The following is a 25749-nucleotide window of genomic DNA, read 5'->3' on the forward strand; positions in this document are numbered from 1 at the left end:
TACTTCCACCACTGATTTTCTGCATTGAATAAAAGTTACTATGTGGATTTTTTTTTAAAATAACTTCAAAATAAATCCTGATAAATCCAAAAACATTTAATTTAATTTTAACTGTAAAACTTTATGACGTCACAAGATGGAGCGTTTTGAACTATGGAGATGTAAATGTGAACAAAACAAACACAACTCCAGGTCTGTTTTTGAGGATGTAACAGAATAAGAACATGGTTAAAATGTCTGAAAAGTCCATTTTGCAGAACAGGTCTGAACAGGTTCGCTTTAAGTAGTCGCTGTTGATTTCTCGCCTCTTTGACAAAACGCCCCTTGAGGTCTGATGGTTGCCTAGCGAATGGTCTTATTTCAAAGTGAATTTTAACATTTTTAAAGGTTAAGAAAAATACAACTCATTATTAAGCTGTAGTGCCACTTTGTGAAGGATTTCTTCGGCTTTCAAGGTTTTCACGTTTTACACTTTACAGCGTTTTGCAGTGAAATGTCAGACGGCTCTAATCGTAATCGCCCATTCTAACACGTCCTGATGCGTTCACGTGGGTAACTATGTAAACTCGTGTGTAATGTCTCTCTCTCTCTACGCGCCACCGACATCTTGTGCCTCTCTATTTCCCGACGCCATCACTTTCTACACAAATATGGCATTATACGGGCGGCAGTCTGTTTTTATTTGTCTGGCAGGTGATTGGTGTTGGCTGGCAGATTGACAGCTCTGTGTCTATGCATCATTATCTCGTACACGGAGCCTGTCTATAGCCAGAGCCCGGCGCCTCAGTCACACGCCCGCACAAGAGAATGGGTTTGTCTGGGCTGCAGCCGCGGTGTCCGTATGTATCAATGAGGCTATCAGTATGAGCTATAGCTAACGCAACGCAAGGTGAACTCCAGGCCGCTACGTCTAATTCAATACATACAAGAATGTGATATGAATGTGTTTATGTAGCGACGCAATAGAAGCGCGTGTATAAACCACAGACGGCGTAAAGAAGAGGAGACGTCACCTGTAAGGTTTATCTCCAGTTAAATGCTAGGCTAGCAGTTATAGCGGCCAATTCGCAGCCGAGTTTTGACCGGGAGTATCATAGCAACCGAAGAGCGAATCCAGAGCGAGGCTGTTGAAGGTAATGACGCCCCTTCCCGCCCACGCCGCCGGTTTAGCGACACTGTCCGTGTCCCAATTAGTCAACGTGCCCTTAAATGCGCTGTTCGAACTGTGCATTTAAGGGCACTTATGTAACTTCTAGCACGACAAGGCCGGTCCCATTTCGTGCACTCGACGAATGCAGCCGAAAGTATGGCCTGAGTTTCCATGGAGATCAAACGTAGCGTGTGCATCCGAGCAGACTTCACGCACTGCTGTGTCCCACCATGCACCGCAAAACGTCTGCGCAAAAAAGAGATAAAAATGGAGTACGCTACGCAATACACGTTCAAATGTAAGTACTGGTCGCCTACAACAGAGCGACAAGAAACTGTTAAAATGTGAGTAAAGATCTGAATGAGGCGACTCTCAGTGAAGTTTTACAGTCATCAGTGTAATAATCCCTGACACTTGTGTATTAGCGTAGCTGTCGTGACGTTTAATATTTGTTATGAATATTCTTTTGTCTTTAGCGAGGGACAAAAACACGGTGGAATGGGTACTTATTCACCAGGGACAAATTCTCCGCAAGCGCACAGACAGCGGTTGAAGTACACTCCATGTCCCCTTCGTCAGGCGGGTACTTTGAAGGGTACTTGGAAGGGTACATCGAAGGGTACGCTAGCCGGAGCGTTCTCAGGGAAAGAAGGCGCCTGATTTGTCTGTTATTAATGTTCATATCTCGATTTACAGACACAATAGTGAAATAAAAAACCCAGGATCATGTAGAGCGGGTTTATATGAGCATTTAAGACCAAAATGACGAGTCTGGAGCTAGAAGCGCAGCCCGTGCTCATTTTCTACTCGGAACACAGCGGAATAGCAGGTTAGCCACGTCCATTTATATATACAGTCTACGTACATAACTTCAGAATCAAATATTTACAATTCCAGTATTGATTCTTGCGTGGGAGCAGCAGCGGTTTAGGAGCTTAAGCGTTTATCTATGAGCTGGAGGGGAGCCAATTTGAGCTCATATTCTCATCGTGACCCCCCACTGCCCACTCCTGCTGTTATAATGTGACCGCCATCCCTCATCCAAATCTGGAAAATAACCACGCATATTGATTACACACGCGCCGTTGTTGTGGTCGACCGTGGCCAGTGTCCAAACTGACAAACCAGATCAATTTGCAGTTGGTAAAGACAATAAAACAGATAAGGGCGGGTCAGGAGGGCCGCGGTTTGTTTGTGTAAGTGGAAAACACAATAGAATAATAATCAGACTAAAAGGCACTACACAAACCCTGCATATTTCAGCTGAGCTCTTCTCTCAAACTGAAAACACACCGTTCCACCTTGTGATGTCATCGTGTGGTAATACAGGAAGTGCTCCACTGTGTTTTTAAACTCCACGCACCTTCATTTCTAGAATCATTTGGATCATTTCAGGCCGTGGAATTGCTGATCTCTGCTGAACTAAAGCAAAATATAGCTTGAAAACTAAAACTTCATGACATCAGAAGGTGGAACAGTGCGTTTTGAGATGTAGAAAGACTAATAATAAGTGTGTGAATGAAACAAAACACAAAACCAGGTCTGTTTTTGAGGAGATAACAGCATCATAACATGACTTAAACCCCACAAGAGTCACTTTGGTGTCATATAGAACCTTTTAAAAACAGTTTTTCGTCATGTATTCTGCACTAAAACAGAGCAAAGCATCATGGTCTACGTAGTTCCCTCATTGACAACCGATAACTGACAAACCGGATCGATTTGCAGTTGGTCAAAGTCAATAAAACAGACGAGGGAGGGTCGGGTTTGCGCGTTTGTGTTTGCGTAAATGGCAAAAACAATACAATAATGAGACTAAAGTGTTACACAAACGCGGCCCTCGTCTCCAGCGATGGCGGCGATAATAGATTTGCTATGGGGACTTTTACAGCGGGGAACGGACGGCGACATTGTCTGTTTCTCCTGAGTCGAATTGAAATGCTGCTCATGGACGGCGGACTGGTACACAACACAGTCAGGTAATGAGATCCACAACAGAGAGGCTATGCTAATGCCTGCTAGATATTGTGCAGTGGATAAATCATGTTTATAGATTGATGTCCTCCTCTATGGCCTCTCTGAATATAACAAGATTGCTTCCAATTGCATCTAAATATCAGGCTTACCAACGCGCCGCATAATAAACACAACACAGCACAACTTCTAGACTTCTGCAGATATTACGGGGCCGTTTGGATTCAAATGCGAGACTTATTAGCGAAAGTTGCGTCTTTTGTGCGACTCCTAACAATGTGTCAGGTTTGCGTTTGGTCCTGGGGTTATAAAACACGCCGCAAAACATGTCTGCGACGGCTCCCTCCGCCTCCCTCCCTTCGCTCTTTTGACTATTTTGGATTTTTCTGTCCTATAATAAGCATGTGAACGGCAGCAAATGTAATTACAAATGTGGTGGTGGCGGTGGGGGGAGCGGGGAGCGACGACAAAACACATGGCATTAAAAAGCTATTATCGGAGGAGCGGACGTTCTGGCAGATATACGGCGGAGGGCAGCTCGCGCCATATGTTTTGCGGAGACGGGCACGCCGAGTCAGGTGGTAATTATCAATCATCATCAGGGAAACGCTGTCAGAACGCGCAGGCTGGGCTCGGTCGGGGTTGCCATGGAGACGAACCTACATCACAGCGGCTTTCTTGTTTACCGAGGCATTAAAAATATACCTGTTTTGTTATAATAATAAAAAAATAAAAAAAGAGACGTGCAGCCAAGTTGTAATCTTAAGGGTAATAATCTGGGGTAATTTCAGTTGGGGTTGTGGTTCCACTCCCGTTTCCACGCCTCGGGTGTGTTGTTCTAAAGGCGTGTAAAGTAATTGAATTCAGTGATTTGACTGAATTAGGACACAAGCGTTACATAAAACAGCGGCGGTTTCATTTCACTGGTGCTGCCACTGTTAATATCACTTAAGGGTTTTGTCGGAGTTCATTTTTACGCAGCCCTATGGCAGTTTTGCGTAACCTTTTACATACGCCAGACGCGCCAAACCGCTCACACAAAGCACTTTTAGATCCAGAACAGTCACGTCTCTAGTTCGTACAAATCACATCAAGAATGCTTCTGGAACTGTGTCAGGTTTATAATGACAAAGGTGCTTAAACATGTAATGTGATGTTCTGCTATTCCAGGAATCTAGGCTATTGTAATCTTAAAACAAGCCCGAAAATGTCCCACGTGAACGAGCAGCGAGCAGCTAGAGGAGACTTGTTAAGAGCTGGATTTTTCCTTCTGTGTTTCAGCTGCTGTTTGGAGCCAAACTGGTGTCCTTAATACCATTATTTGCGAGTCTTTGTGAGCGTCCCCCCGGGGAGCGACAACATTACTCTTTCATCAGATCAAATGAAGCGGAGCCGAAGCCGTTCCAGGAAGAGCCAATTAAAAGTGCTCAAAGAAGTTTATTATTGCATTATGAAATCGTTCTCATCCGGATTGATTGTGTTGTGATCTCGACAGGGTGTGAAGGCATGTGCGCTCACAAAAGCCTCGCCGTTTTTACATCTGCAGAGTAAACAAAAGTCATACACGTTGTACATTAATGTTTTAGTGTATTTGTGGTTCAAACGAGCTAATAATAAAACGCCTTTCTTCTTCTGTTTATGATGATTTGATTTGCTTTCATCTTAACCCACTTTCACTCACTGAGCCGTGCAGCAACCTCTGACCTCCCTGGAAGTTAACCCCGCCTCCCTCTCGTTAAGGAGGCGCTTTAAAAAACGAGTCCGCGCGTTATAATTACACAATGGCGTTCATTTGGCGTTGGCGTTCCTCCAGCGGCGCTCACTGTTCCTCGCGTTGCATCACTGTCAGAGAACACTATGACAACCACGACGCCGCAGTGTGAGCTTTGAAGACGTGACATGTGATCTTATCCACGCCGCTTCTGCTTGCACAGCGCTCCGGCTAGCGCGCAAGCTAACTGTTCACGGCTATTGTTTTCCAAAGCATAAATCATTTACAGCACCGCAGTTCCGCATCAAACATTCAGAAGATGCAAGAACAGTGATTTTTTTTCCAGTTCAACTCAAACGAGAAAATGAACGCAGCCCGAGGAGCAAATACACAAATAAAACATGTCGGGACTGGAAGGGCATCTGGTGTAATTGAGTTTGTGCCAAATTTCTGTGGTTGCAACAATGAATCAGAACAGAAATAGAAACAGGAATAGTTGAATAAACATTGATATTTGGGGCAACAGTGGCGTCGCTTCTGCCCCGGGGCAGCTGTGGCTACAATAATATCTGCGTCTCCTTTTTATGTTTGTTATTTTATGTTTAAGTGTGTGAAGTGACTGAGTGTCGTAAAAATGTAATATCAGTGTTATGTATTATTAGTGTTAGGAGCAGCAGTAATAGTAGCATTATGATTACGATTATTATTATTATTAGTAGCAGTAGTACCAGTAGTAGTATATAGTAGTAGTATAGTTGAGACATTTATACCCCTACACACTGGACTGAATTGATAATAACACTAACCTCAGTACTGTATTTGTGCTGTATTTGTACTAGTTCAGTACTGCTTGTTACTATATTTGTGCTGTAGCTGTACTGTATTCATACTGTAGTTGTGCTGTGTTTGTGCTATATTTGTACTGTATTCGTACTGTATTTGTGCTGTCTTTGTACTGTACTGTATTTGTGCTGTATATGTACTGTAGTTGTACTAGTTCAGTGCGGTATTTGTACTGTATTCGTACTATATTCGTACTGTAGTTGTACTGTAGTTGTACTATATTCGTACTGTAGTTGTACTGTATTCGTACTGTAGTTGTAATGTAGTTGTACTGCATTCATACTGTAGTTGTACTGTATTCATACTGTAGTTGTACTAGTTCAGTCCTGTATTTGTACAGTAGTTGTACAGTAGTTGTACTGTATTTGTATTGTATTTGTACTGTATTTGTACTGCATTTGTACTGTTGTACTGTATTCATACTGTAGTTGTAATGTAGTTGTACTGTAGTTGTACTAGTTCAGTTCTGTATTTGTACTGTAATTTGTGCTGTATTTGTACTGTATTTGTACTGTAGTTGTACTGTAGTTGTACTGTAGTTGTACTGCATTTGTACTGTTGTACTGTATTCATACTGTAGTTGTACTGTAGTTGTACTGCATTCGTACTGTAGTTGTACTGTAGTTGTACTGCATTCGTACTGTAGTTGTACTAGTTCAGTCCTGTATTTGTACAGTAGTTGTACTGTAATTCGTACTGTATTTGTACTGTAGTTGTATTTCTACTGTACTTCTACTATATTCCTACTGTATTTGCACCAGTTCACAGCAGGAGGCGCCGTCCCAAATGGTCACTCTTTTGTCCCGAGTGTAAAACAGAGTCAGAGTTACATAACGTGGAGGATTTACTAAAACGGGATAACCTTCAAACGCTTCCGCATCATCGATACTGACAGACTGCGGCGACAACGTGGATTTAAAAAAAAAATACAGTATTTCAATTTGGCTTGTGAAGCGCGAGGGAGCGAGGGAGCGAGGGGACGAGGAAAGAGAGATGAAAGAGAGCAGTGGATAAGCTTCAAGGCTTATCCTATTCATTACTGCAAATGAAAAAAAAAAAAAATCACACCATCAACCTATAAATAAATGAATGGCAGAATAAACACGGAGGCATCAATAAAACATATGTATTCTAACAGAACACGGTCTAGTTACACTCGAGGGGACGGCGCCGGCCAATCGAGCCCAAACACACGGCCTGGATCATCCCAAACGCTGGAAATATATTCAAAATTCCCACAAAAAAAGTAGGCCAAACAGCTCTGGTTTGCATTATGCTTTTTTAAAATCATTTACAGGAATCAAAACAGCAGCTGTACAGTCGACGAGCCTCATTTGGAAACAATAACGCCCTGATGCTAGTAATCATTTTCATAACGGATTTGCGTCAGCGTGGAAATAACCTGAAATGAGTTAGTACAATAGTTGTGTAATCCGCTGTTTTGGTGAAATTCTCGAGCGCCGCAAGCCTCCACCTGCCTGTGTTATAAAGGCGCCTTAACACTCGAAACAACAGGCCGCGTTAGCTCGCCGCGCGTTAGCCCGCTTTGTAAACAGCGTCTACGGTTACACCATGAGTCACGGGCGCACGCTCAGGTCCGGACACGCCGTCGCACTGTCGTTTTTATTAAAGAGGCGCGTTCACATACGTTAGGAGGGAAACGCACACACGAATGTTGAAACGGAGACTTTTACAACAAGTTACTAGTTTGATCTTGTTTACGGCGCACAAAGGCTCGTGTTTGAACGGCGCTTTAATGAAATAATGGCGCGTTTGTTATGAATGAGGCTGACGGAGGGATATTAATGGCATCCCCGGGTGTTTATCATGGTTCTAAATGACACGAGCTCAGAGCGAAACGTTCTTATAATGAAACGTAAACGGGTTTGTACGAGTCGCTGTCCATATACGGTCCGAGATGACGCGCGGTGTGAAATACGGCCGTGTGTTTAAGTGTCTGTCAGCTGCTTTCAATAACTCCGCTGAAATAAAAGCCGCTCTGTTCCCTTTGTTCTGTGTCGTACGAGTTTTAAATTATACAACGAGTGACTATAGCAACTGGAAGCTAAACAAAGTGCTCCGAACCGAACAAAACATTACATTTATTTCATTTTAATCACATTCACATTTAAAATCTGTGTTATGAGTTAGCGCTAGCCAACGCAGTAGTAAATAAATAGACCGCATACAAATGAATAGGAACAGAGCTAGCGTGATTTCAAAGCACAAAGCTAACGGTCTATTGCTAATTTAACGACTCTCAGAGGAATGACTGCGCCGTAATGCTAACAACATGTCATGAAGTGGTAGTTTTCAAGTTAACAGCTACGGTTAAGCTTTAGTTCAGTAGAGATGGGAAATTTCAGGGCTGGAAATGAACCAAATGATTCTAGAAATGAAGGTGTGTGGAGTTTAAAAACACACAACCTGTATCACCACATGATGACATCACAAGGTGGATCGGATATCGGTTCAGTCGATATCCTGGTTAAACATTTAGATTGAAGTCTCATAAAATTTATACAAAGTTGTTCTGTCGTTACTTGAGATAATTAACAGCTACATCACACATTTGAATGAGTTTGGTCTTATTTTATTTTTGTAAAAAGTAAATACATGCTGTTTTCATTCTTTGCTCTGGTATCTGTTGATATATATCGGTTTCAAAGCACAAAAAGCTGCATTAGCGCGTCTCCAAACGCTCCAAAAACCTTCAAAATATCATTTGAACCTTCATTAAAACCTATTTTCTTCTTAGGACATTTCTCACAATCGTAAGTTTGTTTTTTGAGAGATAATATTCACTGATAAATGTTTAAACATGTTTTAAATCAATTAGAATGATGCTAGCTCTTATTAGCAGCCCTCATAGCAGCGCTAGCGTCCTAACAGTGACAGTTTCTCACAGGAGGAGGGAGCCTTCTGCAGTGTTAATCGATGTTAATCAATATGTTATCTGTGTGTATTGGGCAAACACTGAACAAAAGGTGCTAGCGCTAGCACAAGCGCTAACGCCAGTCGATCCCCCAGAGTCGCACTGGACCTCGGAGAAAAACTGTAAATAGACCTGTCATGAGAACAGTTTCAACTGCAAAACATAATAAAATAAAACACTTAACAAAATAAAACGCTTAACAAAATAAAACACTTAAAATACTAAACAAGATAAAACACTTAAAATAAAATGCTTAACAAAATAAAACACTTATTTAAGCATGAACAGGAGTGAGAAAAAGAAAACTATAAACGATAAAATATGTTGAAGAAATATCGATACAGAGAAATACTGCGTTAAACGATAATATCAGGATAATGATTTAAGTTTAAAAATGTTCTGAATAATTGAAATTTTTATTTTATGAGCAGGTTCCACATTTAAACATTTATATAATTGTACTTTTGTACGGAAAACAAATACGATCTAGTGAATAACATTATGACACGTCGCTTTTTTCTGCACATTCTGATGATGTAATGGGGATTTTGGTCTTTGGCCCCACACACCCAAAAATAAACTGTTCCATGTTTCATAAACTGAACGATAAGTCGATATAATGATCACAGTGACAGGTCTATGTGTAGTCCTGTTTAGACCTGGTTTAGACCTGGTTTAGTCCCGGTTTAGTCCCGGTTTAGTCCCGGTTTAGCCCCGGTTTAGCCCCGGTGTAGTCCCGGTGTAGTCCCGGTGTAGTCCTGGTGTAGTCCTGCTTTAGTCCTGCTTTAGTCCTGGTGTAGTCCTGGTGTAGTCCTGGTGTAGTCCTGCTTTAGTCCTGCTTTAGTCCTGGTGTAGTCCTGCTTTAGTCCTGCTTTAGTCCTGGTGTAGTCCTGGTGTAGTCCTGGTGTAGTCCTGGTGTAGTCCTGGTGTAGTCCTGCTTTAGTCCTGGTGTAGTCCTGGTGTAGTCCTGGTGTAGTCCTGCTTTAGTCCTGGTGTAGTCCTGCTTTAGTCCTGCTTTAGTCCTGGTGTAGTCCTGGTGTAGTCCTGGTGTAGTCCTGGTGTAGTCCTGGTGTAGTCCTGGTGTAGTCCTGCTTTAGTCCTGGTGTAGTCCTGGTGTAGTCCTGGTGTAGTCCTGGTGTAGTCCTGGTGTAGTCCTGGTGTAGTCCTGCTTTAGTCCTGGTGTAGTCCTGGTGTAGTCCTGCTTTAGTCCTGGTGTAGTCCTGCTTTAGTCCTGGTTTAGTCCTGGTGTTGTCCTGGTGTAGTCCTGGTGTAGTCCTGGTGTAGTCCTGGCGTAGTCCTGGTGTAGTCCTGGTGTAGTCCTGGTGTAGTCCTGCTTTAGTCCTGGTGTAGTCCTGCTTTAGTCCTGGTGTAGTCCTGGTGTAGTCCTGGTGTAGTCCTGCTTTAGTCCTGGTGTAGTCCTGGTGTAGTCCTGGTGTAGTCCTGGTGTAGTCCTGGTGTAGTCCTGGTGTAGTCCTGGTGTAGTCCTGGTGTAGTCCTGCTTTAGTCCTGGTGTAGTCCTGGTGTAGTCCTGGTGTAGTCCTGCTTTAGTCCTGGTGTAGTCCTGGTGTAGTCCTGGTGTAGTCCTGGTGTAGTCCTGGCGTAGTCCTGGTGTAGTCCTGCTTTAGTCCTGGTGTAGTCCTGCTTTAGTCCTGGTGTAGTCCTGGTGTAGTCCTGGTGTAGTCCTGCTTTAGTCCTGGTGTAGTCCTGGTGTAGTCCTGGTGTAGTCCTGCTTTAGTCCTGGTGTAGTCCTGGTGTAGTCCTGCTTTAGTCCTGGTGTAGTCCTGGTGTAGTCCTGGTGTAGTCCTGCTTTAGTCCTGGTGTAGTCCTGGTGTAGTCCTGGTGTAGTCCTGCTTTAGTCCTGGTGTAGTCCTGGTGTAGTCCTGCTTTAGTCCTGCTTTCTTCTCAGTGAAATAACAGTTTAAATTCTTATTCTGAACATGTTTTATATGTTTTATTTTACAGATGAACTCACAGCTCTGTCAGTCGTTATATAAATTATATAAATTATATTATATTATATATTATATATAAAGTCTAAATGTTCAATAACATGTTCACTACATAAACACGTGTGTTCAGTGCAGATAAAACACGTTATAAAACACGTGTGTATAATCACTACATCCACTCATCTGTTTATGAAACACAGAACTATCAATATTTATAGTGTTTTACTTTTTCTTTGCACAACTGGGACATTTTTGGTTATTTTTTAGCTTTATGTTCAGATTTAAGCCGTAAAAGTTTGAATTAATAACTCGTCTGACTCATTACAAACTCAAATTAACGACTAAAGTGTCTCATTCTGCTGTTTATTTACTGCAGCTCATGATTTTTAACAATATTGTAGATTTTTTATATATTTTATAATCGTTTTTGTGGTTTAAATCTGCTCTTGGGTTTTTGTCAGTGTCGTAAATTAGTGTCAATATTATCGTTTATCGTCTGTATTTACTTCAGCCAGTCGTGCAGTTTTTAAGTATTTGTGCTTTACTTAAGTACATTTTACAGTGAGTACTTTTTACTTTTACTTCACTACTTTTGAGAGCAGTATCTGGAAAGTAAAAGTACTTTTCATGTTCGTGGAAACATCCGGACTGAGCAAAACAAAAATAAACACAAAATTCAGAAGAAAAGTGAAAAAATGGATTTGTGTTGTTATTGTTGAAGAAAATGTGTCATTTTTCGTCAGTATTACTACATTTACAGTTGTGTGAAATACTTTTACTTCTTATTTTACTGTTAAAGTACATTTTTAGACAGGAACTTTTACTTCAGTAGATTTTTTCACACGATAGTTTCACTTGAGTAACTTTTCACCTCAGTATCTGTACTTTCACCTCTGTATCTGTACTTTTACCTCGGTATCTGTACTTTTACCTCTGTATCTGTACTTTTACCTCTGTATCTGTACTTTTACTTCTGTATCTGTACTTTTTACCTCTGTATCTGTACTTTTACTCTGTATCTGTACTTTTTACTTCTGTATCTGTACTTTTACCTCTGTATCTGTACTTTTACTTGAGTAACTCTTTACCTCTGTAACTCTACTTTTACCTCTGCATCTGTCTCCATCTCCAAAGCTCAAAACGCTCTGTTCCACCTCGTGATGTCATCAAGTGGTAGTTGTCAGTTTTAACAGTTTCCTTTTAACTTCAGTTCAGTAGCGACGGTAAAATCCAGCTCTGAAATGATCCAAAAGATTCTAGAAATGAAGGTGTGTGGCTTTTAAAAACGCAGTAGAGCACTTCCTGTATCGCCACATGATGACATCACAAGGTGCAACAGAGTGTTTTCAGTTTGAGAGAAGAACTCAGCGTAAATCTGCAGGTTTGTTTGTGTGTTAAACATGTGAATGAAACAAAAAAAAAAAACACAACTCCAAGTCTGTTTGCGATGAAAAAACAGATAAAAAACAGCGTCATACGTCCACTTTAAAATGGCGTAACACGGGCCGTTTAAGGTAAAATGGGCCTTTTAAGTTTTAATCCTGACGAGATGCAGGCGCCGTCTCTTTAAAAACGGAGCTGGTTTACTTGTTTTACTCATGTACGGCTTTAGAATTTATATTTGACAGAAGAAAGACGTTCTCGGGTAACAGAAAAACGCAGATGTGGTCAGTTTAAAGTCGCTCCAATCGTTGTTTTTTTTTAATATTGAAAACGTTAAACCGAGCGTCTGGACAGTGTCGTCGCGAGACATGAACAACGGCACGTCTTCACCTGCCCGCTCGCATCATCGTTCAAACATTTCATTACAAATGAAACTGTCTGCGGCGAAAATAGTTTAAGTATTATCTCAATATACAAAGCATTGTTTGAAAAATCGCGCTGCCAAAAAAGAAATAAAAAAAAAACGTTATAATTTGGGGAATGTGAGGCCGATGAGGAGCAGGTAGGACTCAGCTGCTTCGCCTCAGAAAGACTTTCCTCACGAGATCTGAAATGACTGTTGATTTAAGCCGTGTGCGCGTAAACGGGGTAAGGTTTCAAGACCCGGGAGGCGACGGGAAGGTCAGCACTTCTGGAGCCGGACTTTGAAATCAGGGGAATGTGGCGGGAATTCAAGGCGAAATGTTTCCTCAAAAGAGCGACTGTCAGAGAGAATTAAACACAAAATGGATCATTCTGAGGTTTAAATCTGCGTTGTAACGAAACTGCGTCGGAAACGGACCTGGAGTTGTGTTTTTTTTCACTTTAAAATGTCTGACTAACACTTTTCTTATTAGTCTGTAACATCTGCAAACCTCTAAACGCTCTGCTCCACCTCGTGATGTCATCAAGTGGTCATTTTCAAGTTAACATCTACCTTTTAACTTTAGTTCAGGAGAGATTGGGCAATTCTAGGGCTGAAATTATCAAAATTTTAGTCCATAGTTTGGAAGATTTCTGGATTCTAGTTGAAAATGTGGAGCACTTCCTGTATCACCACACGATGACATCACCGCGTACTATTTCCTGCGTACAACTTTAAAGGTCCTACATTACACAAAACTTTAAGTCACGTTCTAATGCTGTTTCCGCATCAAAAACAGACCTGGAGTTGTGTTTTGTTTCACTTAAACTGTCTGTCTACAGCTCCAAAGCTCAAAACGCTCAAACGCACCTCATGATGTCATCAAGTGGTAGTTTTCAAGTGAACAGTGACTTTTACCTTCAGTTCAGTCGAGATAACTCCAGGGCTGAAATTATTATCCAAATGATTCTAGAAATGGAGATGTACAGAGTTTAAAAACATACTGGAGCACTTCCTGTATCACCACTTGATGACATCACAAGGTGGAACAGAGGCTAAATCTGAAGGGTTTGTGTGTTAAACATGTGTGAATGAAACAAAACACAACTCCAGGTCTGTGTGTGATGAGGAAACATTAGAACGGATCAGAAAACAGTGTAACGCAGGCCCTTTAAAGTCGTGTAACGCGGGCCCTTTAAAGTCGTGTAACGCGGGCCCTTTAAAGTTGTGTAATATGGGCCCTTTAAAGTGGTGTAACGCGGGCCCTTTAAAGTGGTGTAACGCGGGCCCTTTAAAGTGGTGTAACGCGGGCCCTTTAAAGCCGTGTAACGCGGGCCCTTTAAAGTTGTGTAATATGGGCCCTTTAAAGTCGTGTAACGCGGGCCCTTTAAAGTCGTGTAACGCGGGCCCTTTAAAGTGGTGTGTAACATTGGCCCTTTAAAGTCGTGTAACGTGGGCCCTTTAAAGTCGTGTAACGCGGGCCCTTTAAAGTGGTGTGTAACATTGGCCCTTTAAAGTCGTGTAACGCGGGCCCTTTAAAGCCGTGTAACGCGGGCCCTTTAAAGCCGTGTAACGCGGGCCCTTTAAAGCCGTGTAACGCGGGCCCTTTAAAGTCGTGTAACGTGGGCCCTTTAAAGTCGTGTAACGCGGGCCCTTTAAAGCGTCAGGAGGTCCGCTCTTCTGGGGCATAAGTTTGAATACAGCAGGATTTCCAGGTGTGATGTTTCTTAAAGAGCGTCTGTGGAGGTGAAGCCGAGCCGTGTTTAAACACACGCCTCATTTACATTAGAGCAAAACTCAGGATACAACCGCGTACGCTCGGCCCGCGCTCGCCGCCGCCGCGTCCTCGAGCCCAACAGTGTCATGACAGTTAATAACACAACTGTCATCTGTCAGTCACTCGCCCACTCACACTATTTCTGTCTTTTCCTCACAGCTCGAGCGCGGCTGCAGAAACGCCAATATTATCAGCGTTCCCCGGGGGCGTGATGCTAATGTGGGCACTGCTCCGTCTGAAACACGCCGTTACTCAAGTTACACTTTAATCTGACCTTTATTTTAACACAATCTGAGCCAGAAACAACTGATTTATTGATTTATCACTCAAAATATGAACGATCCAACAGTATTTTTAGGTTTGGGTTTGTTTTGTTGCAATATGATAAGATTTGAGCCATAAAAAGTTGAATAATCATGTTTTTTAGGGATAATTCTTACTTTATGGTTTCAATGTTATCGTTTATCGTCTGTATTTACTTTATATCGCACTTCGAATATTAAAATATGACACATGGAATAGTATTTCTGGGTTGGCTTTTTTGCAATATAAGATTTGAGCTGTAAAAAGTTAAATAATCATCTTTTTTTTTTTTTAAAGAATCGCTTTTGGTGATAATTCTGCTTCATGTTTTGGTTTCAGTATGATCATTTATCGTCTATATTTACTTTATATCACACTTCAAATTTTAAAATATGATTGATGGAACAGTATTTTTGGAATTTTTTTTAATTTTATTTATTTTTTGCAATATGATAAGTTTTGAGCTGTCGAAAGTTGATTCATCTTTCTTTTCTTTTTAAAATATTTGTATTTAGAATCATTTTTAAAGATAATTCTTGCTTTACGGTTTCAATATTATCATTTATCGTCTATATTTACTTTATATCACACTTCAAATTTTTTAAATATCATCAACGGAACAGTATTTTGCAATATGATCAGATTTGAGCTGTAAAAAGTTGAATAATAATTTTTTTTTTTTAGTTTTTAGTTGTTTTTTTTTAGAATCTTTTTTTTGAGCTTTATGTTTTTGTTTCATTATTATCGTTTATCGTCTAATTTTACTTTGTATCGCACTTGAAATTTAAAAATATGATCGATGGAATAGTACTTCTGGGTTGTTGTTTTTTTTTTTGCAATATGATCAGATTTGAGCTGTAAAAAGTTAAATAATCATGTTTTGGTTTTTGTTTTTCTTTTTAAATCATTTTTTCATTTCAATATTATCGTTTATCGTCTTTATTTATTTTGTATCGCACTTCAAATTTTATTGTCACGACAGATCGATCATGAACGCTGCTGAAAACGAGCTGTTTAAATCCATTTCGTGTGTTTTTTTTTCTTGCGTTTTAGACTGTTTTTTGGCAGCGCCCATGTGCTTAACGTGTGCATCGTCACCGTGGCAACCGCCGAACATCCCGCCATAGACGTCCATATAAAACCCTCTCAGCGTGACGTCACCGAGAGCTATCAATGCGACTTTGTTTGTGTTTTTCCAGCGCCGGCGATTTCAAATATTGGATTTCTGATGGTAAAAACTGAAAGCGGGGTCGGAGGGCAGCTTGGGTTTAATCAGCGGCTCCCGGGTAAAGAATGCGTGATAATTCTAAACAAAAAAGTGCGTGGTTCCCCGTGAGGCGAGCAGCTGCAGGGGTGACACATGATGGCCGACATGAATATGGAACGCAGGGCTCCCAGATCGGGTTACGCACACAACCTGCAGTTTGGGCCCGAGCGCAGCCAAGAACTCGAATGTGACAGGAACAGAACGCATGAATTATGTACAGAACAAGAGGAGGAGGCGCAGCGGACGGACAAAATATACGGAGCATTAAAGAGGACGTTATGTCAGAGATGGGCTTAATCAACCGGGATGTGACCGTAATCGAAATATAATCAAAACTATCACAGTAATATATCAAATTATAAGTCTGTTTGTTAAAGTAAGCTACGAAAAAACAGAAAGAACTACACAGACCATGATGCTTTGCTGTTTTAGTGCAGAAAATATGAGAAAATATCTGTTATTAAAGGTCATATATTACACAAAACTGACTCGTGAGGTTTAAATCGTGTTATAATGTTGTTACGTCATCAAAAACAGACCTGGAGTTAGTCTGTCGACGTATCCAAAGCTCAAAACGCTCTGTTCCACCTTGTGATGTCATGAAGTGGTAGTTTTCACGTTAACAGCTCCTTTTACCTTTAGTTCAGTAGAAATTGGCAACTCCACGGCTTGAAATGATCCAAATGACTCTAGAAATGAAGGTGTGTGGAGAGTAAAAACACAGCGGAGCACTTCCTGTATCGCCGCACGATGACATCACAAGGTGGAACAGAGCGTTTTCAGTGTTGATGCGGAAACAACATTAGAACATAGAGCAGAAAACAGCGTAATACAACCCCTTTAAACACTTTTTAAATCTTCGTTTTATGGATTATGACAGAATGAAAGTCTTGTCAAGGCATTTTAAAAAGAAAAAAGCGTCATGTTCACAAAATCTGTCAGTAAACATCCCCTTTAATGAGCGTTATAATGTGAACGCACTCCCCTTTAAGCCTCTGTTAAACCCATACGAAGACTCCACACAGCAGCTCCATCTGATCTTCACACAATCGTCTCCACAAAAGCACTTCAGCTGCTGCTCCTCTTCCTCTCTACCCCCTGAGGTCGCCTGACACACTTTCATGAATTAGCTCAGACAAGATGGACAGCTATTAGAGCTGCCACAGCACAATTGGCTGGATTAAAAAGGTCAAAATTAGCATCGCGGCGAGATGGGAACGCCGCCTCGGAACTGGTCCCAGGTCAATGTTACACTAAGAATACAGCAGCTTATCTGTACATTAGAGCTGCAAATGAGGCTTTACAGTTTGACAGCAGCTGATCCCGGGGCTGAATCTGCAAACGAAACGACATTTTCTGCAGCGGTGGAAGAAAAAGAAGTACAAAAATGTATATGTGCAATTTTAAGTATCGGTATTTTTACTTAAACGCTACTTTCTGATCTATGTTTTAATCATAATGTCGTTTCCTCGTCACAAACAGACCAGGAGTTGTGTTTTGTTTCATTCACACACGTTTAAACACGCAAACCCTGCAGATTTAGGCTGAGAAAAACGCTCTGTTCCACCTTGTGATGTCATCAAGTGGTAATACAGGAAGGAATTCAGGTAATACTGTGTTTTTAAACTCCACACACCTTCATTTATAGAATCATTTGGATGTATATCAGTCCTGGAATTGTCAATCTCGACTCAACTAAAGGTAAAAGGAGCTGTTAACTTGAAAACTACCACTTCATGACATCACAAGGTGGAACAGATTGAAACAGATGGATTGAATCGCTTAAAATGAGCTAAATTCTTTATCAAAATCACTACATTTGACGCTTTGATAGTTCTAAAAATCTCTGCAAAATACTTAAATACTACAAAAAACGTAAATACTTTCACTTAAGCAGATTTTTTCATGTGTAACTTTTACCCCTGTATTTGTACTTTTACTTAAGTAACAAAATGCAGTACTACTTCCAAAATTGCTTTTCTGCACTGGGAAAAAAAAGTTACTATGTGGATTTTTTTTTCTTAAGCAGCTTCAAAATAAATCCTGATAAATCCAAAAACATAAAATTTGACATTATGAGATGAAATAATTACCATTTATTAAAACGCGGCGTTTACAGCACGTCGTAAAACGGCCCATAAAAAGAAAAATGTAGTATCCAATCGCACAAACGACAATCCTTTCAACTAGCGTATTAGCATTAGCATTAGCATCACCATAAACACAGCTCTAACCCTTTCACCGTGTGTTTACATGATAATATATGCTCCCCTCGAGTCCAGCGCCCGCACTTAGAGCCCGGCCCACGCTGCGGCCCACTCAGGAATGGCATTATTGGGCCAAGCGAATGAGCAACCGAAGCCACAAGAAGAAGTCACGTTACTATTCATAACTTATTTTCCTGCGTCTAAACCCATTTTCCTGCTGCCTTCACCTCTGCAGATCTCTTAAAATGTAATTACCGAAGGGCGGGTTTACGGGATCACGAAAACAATGACTTTTGGGCCGGCGGAGTTGTTACGGGGAATGTCAGGAGTGATCCAACACACGAGCCCCGGAGCTGCAGAGGAAATATAAAGACATGAATCATGCCGTGGCGCTTTTGTTTTAGCTGGGCGCGAGGTTAATAAAATGTGTGAGGGACAGGAAAAACACTGGAAGAACGGCAAATAGACGTGTTCCAGCGCTTTCCGAATTCCTCCGCGGAGCCACGAGAGGCTTGGAGAGATGTGACCTCAGCGTTAGACACACGGACACTTTGGGTTTTGTTTTAATTCTGCACTCGTAGAAACAAAATGAGACGCTACGGCGAGATTTAAAGAGGTGAAGAAGAGGAAGAGACGCCAACGCAAAGTAAACGAAACCTCCCATCGTCCAAACGCAAACTCATTCATAACAGTCCAACTATGGCTGTAAATACACAAACAGGCCTGGAGTTTTATCGTGTGCACATTTTCTTCGCAATAATGTGGAGAGTTTTTGTCATTTTTGTTGTAATGTGATAAGATTTGAGCTGTAGACGGTTGAAAAAGTCACTTCTATGGCTCAAATTAGTGTTAGGTTCATGGTAAATAGTCACTTTTTTTAACATATTTTTATATTTTCATCTTCAATTCTCCAAGCGTAGACACTGAGGGTGAGGTGGGTTAAGGGTTAAGCGTCTTGCCCAAGGACACAACTTTAATTTAAGTAGATTTTTTCATGTCATACACAAAAAACGGACCATTAAAGCGACAAGGTTTATCTGTGGAAGCTGGAATCGCACCGTCAACCTGTGGGTCAATAGATCTAACCTCTTTACTAATGATGTTTATGTTTATGAGAGCGGGATTTGAAGCGCAAACCTTCAGATTAGAGGGCAAACGCTCTACTTACTGAGTTAATTTCTGCTGTTTCTCTGTTGCAGCTCAGGCCTTTACACCACGTTCTAAATTATTATGCAGATCGTGTTAAAGTTTCATGATAAAAAATTGTAAAATGTTTGGTTTTCCAGTGAAATTCATGGATGGTTTTGTGTCTCCGGACTCTCTGGGTCAGTGAAATCGATCTCACACAAACAATTAAAGTGTCAGGTAAGTCCAATTAACCCTTTAACCCTTTAAGGACTGAGCGCACGATGGACCAGTACAGCTCACCTAGACTTTTACTCTTTTTTTAGCCATAAAAATCATCAGAATTTACTGCATTTTTTCACACAACTACTTCTATTTTACACATCCATCCGTACGTTTTCTTTTACGCATCGAATAAATCCACAATCTCATTCGTCGCCTTCGAGGGACAACAGAGGCAGATTACCGTAATGATGGTAAAATATTTAAATAGCCCCGTGTCTCCGCTTTGAGACGCCGTTTGAATTTACATGAGCGCACGACTGGGGGCGGAGTTACGCTGCTGGGAAGTCCGCAACCGCGAGTCTAACGGCGACGACAGGATCCGACGCTATAGGGTTAAAGGAGAAACTACTTAATAAAAGTTAGCCGTTAGCGTGAAAACTACCATGACATCACAAGGTGGAACGGAGCATTTTGAGCTTTAACATATTTACAAAAAACTACTTTAAAAATGCCTCGTAAACAGTTGTACGCACACGTTCACTAGAATCATTTGGATGATTTTAGCCAATTTCTACTGAGCTAAAGATAAAATTAGCTGTTAGCGTGAAAACTACAACTTAATGACATCACAAGCGCTAAAGTTAAAGTTAAAGTTGGCTGTTAATCCTGGTCCAACGCGGCGCCACAGAACAAAACCAACCCTGTTTAACACTCGCCGTAGAGTTAATGTACTTTACACGCGCAAACTCCCGTCACACAAACTATTTTAAACACGTAAATGAGCCGCTCGCCGTTGCCCGCGGTGACACATAGCTTCACACTGTTAAACTCCGGCACTATGGTTTATTTAAGTCCATCCCACATACGCGTTTGTGCTGAAAATACCCGGCAGCCCACTCCACGAGCGCAGCCTCACGCTCACGCTCTCGTCAAGACCTTTTTGGAGAGCTGTTCTGTGTGTTTTTGGCTCCCCGCAGGACTTTTTCATTTGCACTTAACTGCGGCGAGGAGAGCGAGGCTGCGATCAAAGCGAACGTACCATTTAGAAACAACTTTAGTTCATAAAAATTCCACGTATTCGCAGAGTTCATTGATAAAAACATTGCGTTCGTGCTCAAATCAGCTCACAGTTCCACGACGACAAACGGACTCACCGAACTGGTCGCAGATGCTGTCGTTGTGCAGGAGCGACGGGTGCTCGAAGGTGTCTCTGCAGTACAGGATCCTGGTGGCCCCGCCCAGCGCCGCGATGCCCCCTAGCGCCAGCACCGTGTGGTCGATGAGCAGGGACGACGGCTGATCGCGGAGACGCACCTGCAGCGAGCGGTAGCGGCAGTACTGCGGGTAACTCAGGACCAGGACTTTGCGGCCGTCCTCCTCTTGACCTGGAAAACAAACAGGACATGAAACAGTGTTTTCCCGCGTTTGACCCACTTTAACGCTCGCACTTTAGCTCGGTATTTTACACTTTGGTACGGAACAGATTAAAGCGCCGGTATTACACAAAATGGACTCTTAGGAGGTTTAAATCATGTTCTAATGCTGCTCCCTCTACAAAAACAGACCTGGAGTTGTGTTTTGTTTCATTCACACATGTTTGAGACCCTTTATTACACTCTGTTCCACCTTGTGATGTCATGAAGTGGTAGTTTTCAAATTAGCAGCTCCTTTTACTTTTAGTTCAGTAGAGATCAGCAATCCATAGCTGAAATGATCCAAATGATTCTATAAATGAAGGTGTGTGGAGTTTAAAAACACAGTGGAGCACTTCCTGTATCACCACATGATGACATCACAAGGTGGAACAGAGTGTTTTCAGTTTGAGAGAAGAACTCAGTCTAAATATGCAGGTGTTTGTGTTAAATATGTGTGAATGAAACAAAAAAACAGAACTCCAGGTCTGTTTTTGAGGAGGTAACAGCATTATAATATTTGAGTCACACTTTATTATTAGTCTGTTACATCTCCAAAGCTCAAAACGCTCTGTTCCACCTTGTGATGTCATCAAGTGGTCGTTTTAAAATTAACAGCTCCGTTTACTTTTAGTTCAGGTGAGATTAGCAATTCCAGATCAGCTGAAATGATCCAAATGATTCTAGTATAAGTGTGTGGAGTTTAAAAACACAGTAAAGCACTTCCTGTATTACCACACAATGACATCACAAGGTGGAACAGAGTGTAAATATACAGGATTTGTGTGTTAAACATGTGTGGATGAAACAAAACACAACTCCAGGTCTGTGTGTGACAAGGAAACAACATTAGAACGATTCTAAATAAACCATATAGTTTAAAAAAAAACTCTTAGAGGAGCACTTCCTGTATTACCACTTGATGACATCACAAGGTAGAACGGAGTATTTTCAGTTTGAGAGAAGAACTCAGAAAGAGAAGGCAGATGGTTTAGTTCCGGTTAAAGTCCCGGTTTAGACCTGATTTTGGCACAGATGGTTGATAGTTTAGACCTGGTTCACTTCCTGTATCACCACTTGATGACATCACAAGGTGGAACAGAGCATTTTCTGTTTGAAAGAAGAACTCAGTGTAAATCTGCAGGGTTTGTGTGTTAAATGTGTGAATGAAACAAAACACAACTCCAGGTCTGTTTGTGACGAGGAAACGATATTATAACGGATATCAGAGAAAATGGCGGCTCTCGTGCGTCGCAGGAAACTAAACCTCACTCCGGATGATTCACAGATCTTTGAAACCCTAAGCTAGCTCCTGGTAGCTAGCCGCTAAACAAACAGTTTGGTTGGTAAGTAGTGAAATAGTTGGTTGGTTAGTTTGAATGTAATCCAACCCTCCTCTCCAGAGACCACGTACGGCACGCTGCGGTCGAGCTACACGATCTGTCCTCGCCACCTCACAAAGTTTAAACAAAGCCGGGCTAAGTGGCGTACGTTAGCTCGCGGTTGGGGCGTGCTAGCTTGTTTTATGTGGGCGTGTGACGGATACAGCGGCAGAGACTTGACTAATCCTTTGCCACCTGTGACAACCAGCTGGCAAACAAATCACATCCGCTCCGTACAAAAGAGAAGAGAAGAGAAGAAAAGAGGAAAAGAGCGGAGATTTAAAGTGTAGAGAGGAGACGCTTAAAGGGCCCGTGGTACGCTAAAGGGCCCGTGGTACGCTAAAGGGCCCGTGGTACGCTAAAGGGCCCGTGGTACGCTAAAGGGCCCGTGGTACGCTAAAGGGCCCGTGGTACGCTAAAGGGCCCGTAGTACGCTAAAGGGCCCAGATTACCTTAAAGGGCCCAGATTACCTTAAAGGGCCCGTGGTGCGCTACTCTCATCCGTTTTAATGCTGTTTCCTCGTCACAAACAGACCTGGAGTTGTGTTTTGTTTCATTCTCACATGTTTAACACACAAACCCTGTAGATTTAGGCTGAAAACACTCTGTTCCACCTTGTGATGTCATCATGTGGTGAAACAGGAAGTGCTCCGCTGTGTTTTTAAACTCCACACACCTTCATTTCTAGAATCATTTGGATCATTTCAAGTCAATCTTCTACTGAACTAAAGGTAAAAGGTAGATTTTTAACTTGAAAATGACCACTTGATGACATCACAAGGTGGAACGGATTGAAACAGATGGACTGAATCACTTAAAATTAACAAAATTCTTTATCAAAATCACTACATTTGACGCTTTAATAGTTCTAAAAATCTCTGCAAAATACTTTTACAGTTTACTCTTTAAGTACATTAAACAGAAAACATAAATACTTTTACTCATGTGATACTTTTACTCGAGTAATCTTTTACCCCTGTATTTGTACTTTTACTTAAGTAACAAAAAGCTCACAAGAGTCAGTTTTGTGTAATATAAGCCCTTTAAATAGAGGAAGTACAGAAGCTTAAAGTACATTTTACAGTGGATACTTTTTACTTTTACTTTCTTTACATTTGAGAGCAGTATCTGTACTTTCTACTCCACTACATTTATGAAAGTAAAAAGTACTTTTAATATGATTCGAGGGGTTATTTTGATCACGTTCCTGACAAAAAATACAGAATTTATACGAAAAATGAATAAACTGATTTGTATCGTCACTGTGCCCAAAATGTGAAATACTTTTACCTCATACAAGTAAAAGTAACACATGAAATAATCTACTTGAGTACCTTTTCACCTCTGTATCTGTACTTTTACTACAGTAACAGCACAAAGTACTTCATTAAACTAAAACGCCGCGGCTCGTTATGGCAGCGCCGTTTAAAAAGACCCGTGTTTGAAAGTGAGAGAAAGTAATTAACGTGACAGTTCTAATTATGATTTGTGTATTTTTAGAGAAGAACAACTGTCTCCACCCACACGACAACAAGATAAAAGTAATTTAGCAAAGAAAATATGTAAATGGAGTCTGCGGATCAGCGTCTAAGTATCACACGACGTACACGAGGATTTATACAACGATTTATACTTCAAAGGGCCCATATTACCTCAAAGGGCCCATATTACCTCAAAGGGCCCATATTACCTCAAAGGGCCCATGTTACTCTGTCCTCTGATCCGTTTTAATGTCGTTTCCTCGTCACAAACAGACCCCGAGTTGTGTTTTTTGTTTCATTCACACACGTTTAACGCACAAACCCTGCAGATTTAACCCTGAAAACGCCCCGTTCCACCTTGTGATGTCATCGTGTGGCGATACAGGAAGTGCTCCGCTGTGTTTTTAAACGCATTTGGATCATTTCACACCAGGAATTTCCGATCTCGGCTGAAGAAAAGGTAAAAAGGAGATGTGAAAACTTGTGAAAAACGTAAATTTTGCGTAATATGGGACCTTTATTTATTTATTAATTAATTTTTTATATGATGAAAATGTGAGTGACATGTAACGAGAGAATTACAGTCACTTTTTAGTTTGTTTTAATCATTCGGTTTGTGCATAAACGTGATCATTCTGTTTGCAGAGTTCACCTGGTTAAAGAGGATGTGAAATGAAAGAGGCCGAATGTGTTTTTGTCTCAATCTCAAAATGTTCAAATGTCGATAAATCCAAACGTTTAAAGATGTTATATGACACAAAACTGACTCCTGTAGCTTTAAGTCGCGTTGTAATGTTATTTCCTCAAAAACAGACCTGGAGTTGTGTTTTGTTTCTTTTATTATTCGTCTGTTACGTCTCCAAAGCTCAAAATGCGACGTTCCACCTTGTGATGTCATAAAGTGGTAGTTTTCAGCTCCTTTTACCTTTAGTTCTTTAGTAAATGTGTCATTAGTTTATCTCATAATGTCATAAATAAAATAAAATAAATGTTTTTGGATTTATCAATTTTGTATTTATTTATTTAAGAAAAAAATCCACATTGTAACTTTTTTTCAATGCAGAAAATCAGTGGTGGAAGTAGTACTGCATTTTGTTACTTAAGTAAAAGTACAAATACAGGGGCAAAAGATTACTCGAGTAAAAGTATCACATGAAAAAATCGACTTAAGTAAAAGTATTTATGTTTTCTGTTTAATGTACTTAAAGAGTAAACAGTAAAAGTATTTTGCAGAGATTTTTTGAACTATTAAAGCGTCAAATGTAGTGATTTTGATAAAGAATTTAGCTCATCTTTAGTGATTCAGTCCATCTGTTTCAATCTGTTCCACCTTGTGATGTCATCAAGTGGTAGTTTTCAAGTGAACAGCTCCTTTTACCTTTAGTTCAGTAGAGATTGACAATTACACGGCTTGAAATGATCCAAATGACTCTAGAAATGAAAGTGTGTGGAGTTTAAAAACACAATGGAGCACTTCCTGTATCACCACATGATGACATCACAAGGTGGAACAGAGTGTTTTCAGTTTGAGAGAAGAACTCGGCGTAAATCTGCAGGTTTGTGTGTTAAATGTGTGAATGAAGCAAAAAAAAAAACACAACTCCAGGTCTGTTTGTGATGAGTAAACAGTCTTATAACAGATGAGAACAGCGTAACACGTGCCCTTTAATAATCGTACTGCTAGTGTGCCCTTCCTGTCCTCTCCACTGCTCTTTACAGAGTCGTCCTGCTCTTTCACGCTTAAAACAAACGCCTTTAACACACAGGCTGAAAGTGTTTAGTCTGCACACGGGACAAGGTGAAATTCTGGCTAACTGACCATCCTTGAAATAATAACTCCGCCTGAAGAATTCGCCGTGAATGTCGTGTTCAGGGGCTTTTGGTACGAGCGTCGCACACGGTAAATTATTCATATAAAAATCCTGTTTGAATCTGGCTCTGCTTCATCAGCTGTTGAGCCGCGGAGCTGGCGTCCTGCGCTGGAAAAATGTTAGCACAGTTTTCTGCTTTCAAAGAACAGCAAGCAACAGATCTGGAGCTTAAAACGAGCGCACGGCGATGTTATTAGGACACGCGTTTATTTGGCAGCGCTGAACGATAAAAGGCCGATATTACACAAAGTGGACTCTGAGATTTAAGAGATGTTCTGTTTTGTTTCATTCACACGTTTAACACACAAACCTGCAGATTTAGGCTCAGTTCTTCTCTTAAACTGATAAGAT

General features: G+C 41.0%; 1 protein-coding gene across 1 annotated transcript in view; it reads right to left on the minus strand.

Moving 5' to 3' along the window:
• Positions 1-25749, minus strand: part of arid5b (AT-rich interaction domain 5B) — a 124038-nt gene that overhangs the window by 52709 nt on the left and 45580 nt on the right. Inside the window, exon 4 of the mRNA XM_033979371.2 lies at positions 20407-20637. Coding sequence (XP_033835262.1) covers positions 20407-20637 — 231 coding nt within the window. The remainder of the gene's footprint in view (positions 1-20406; positions 20638-25749) is intronic.

Source organism: Periophthalmus magnuspinnatus, chromosome 15 (genome assembly GCF_009829125.3).
Source record: "Periophthalmus magnuspinnatus isolate fPerMag1 chromosome 15, fPerMag1.2.pri, whole genome shotgun sequence".
Lineage (NCBI taxonomy): Eukaryota > Metazoa > Chordata > Actinopteri > Gobiiformes > Gobiidae > Periophthalmus > Periophthalmus magnuspinnatus.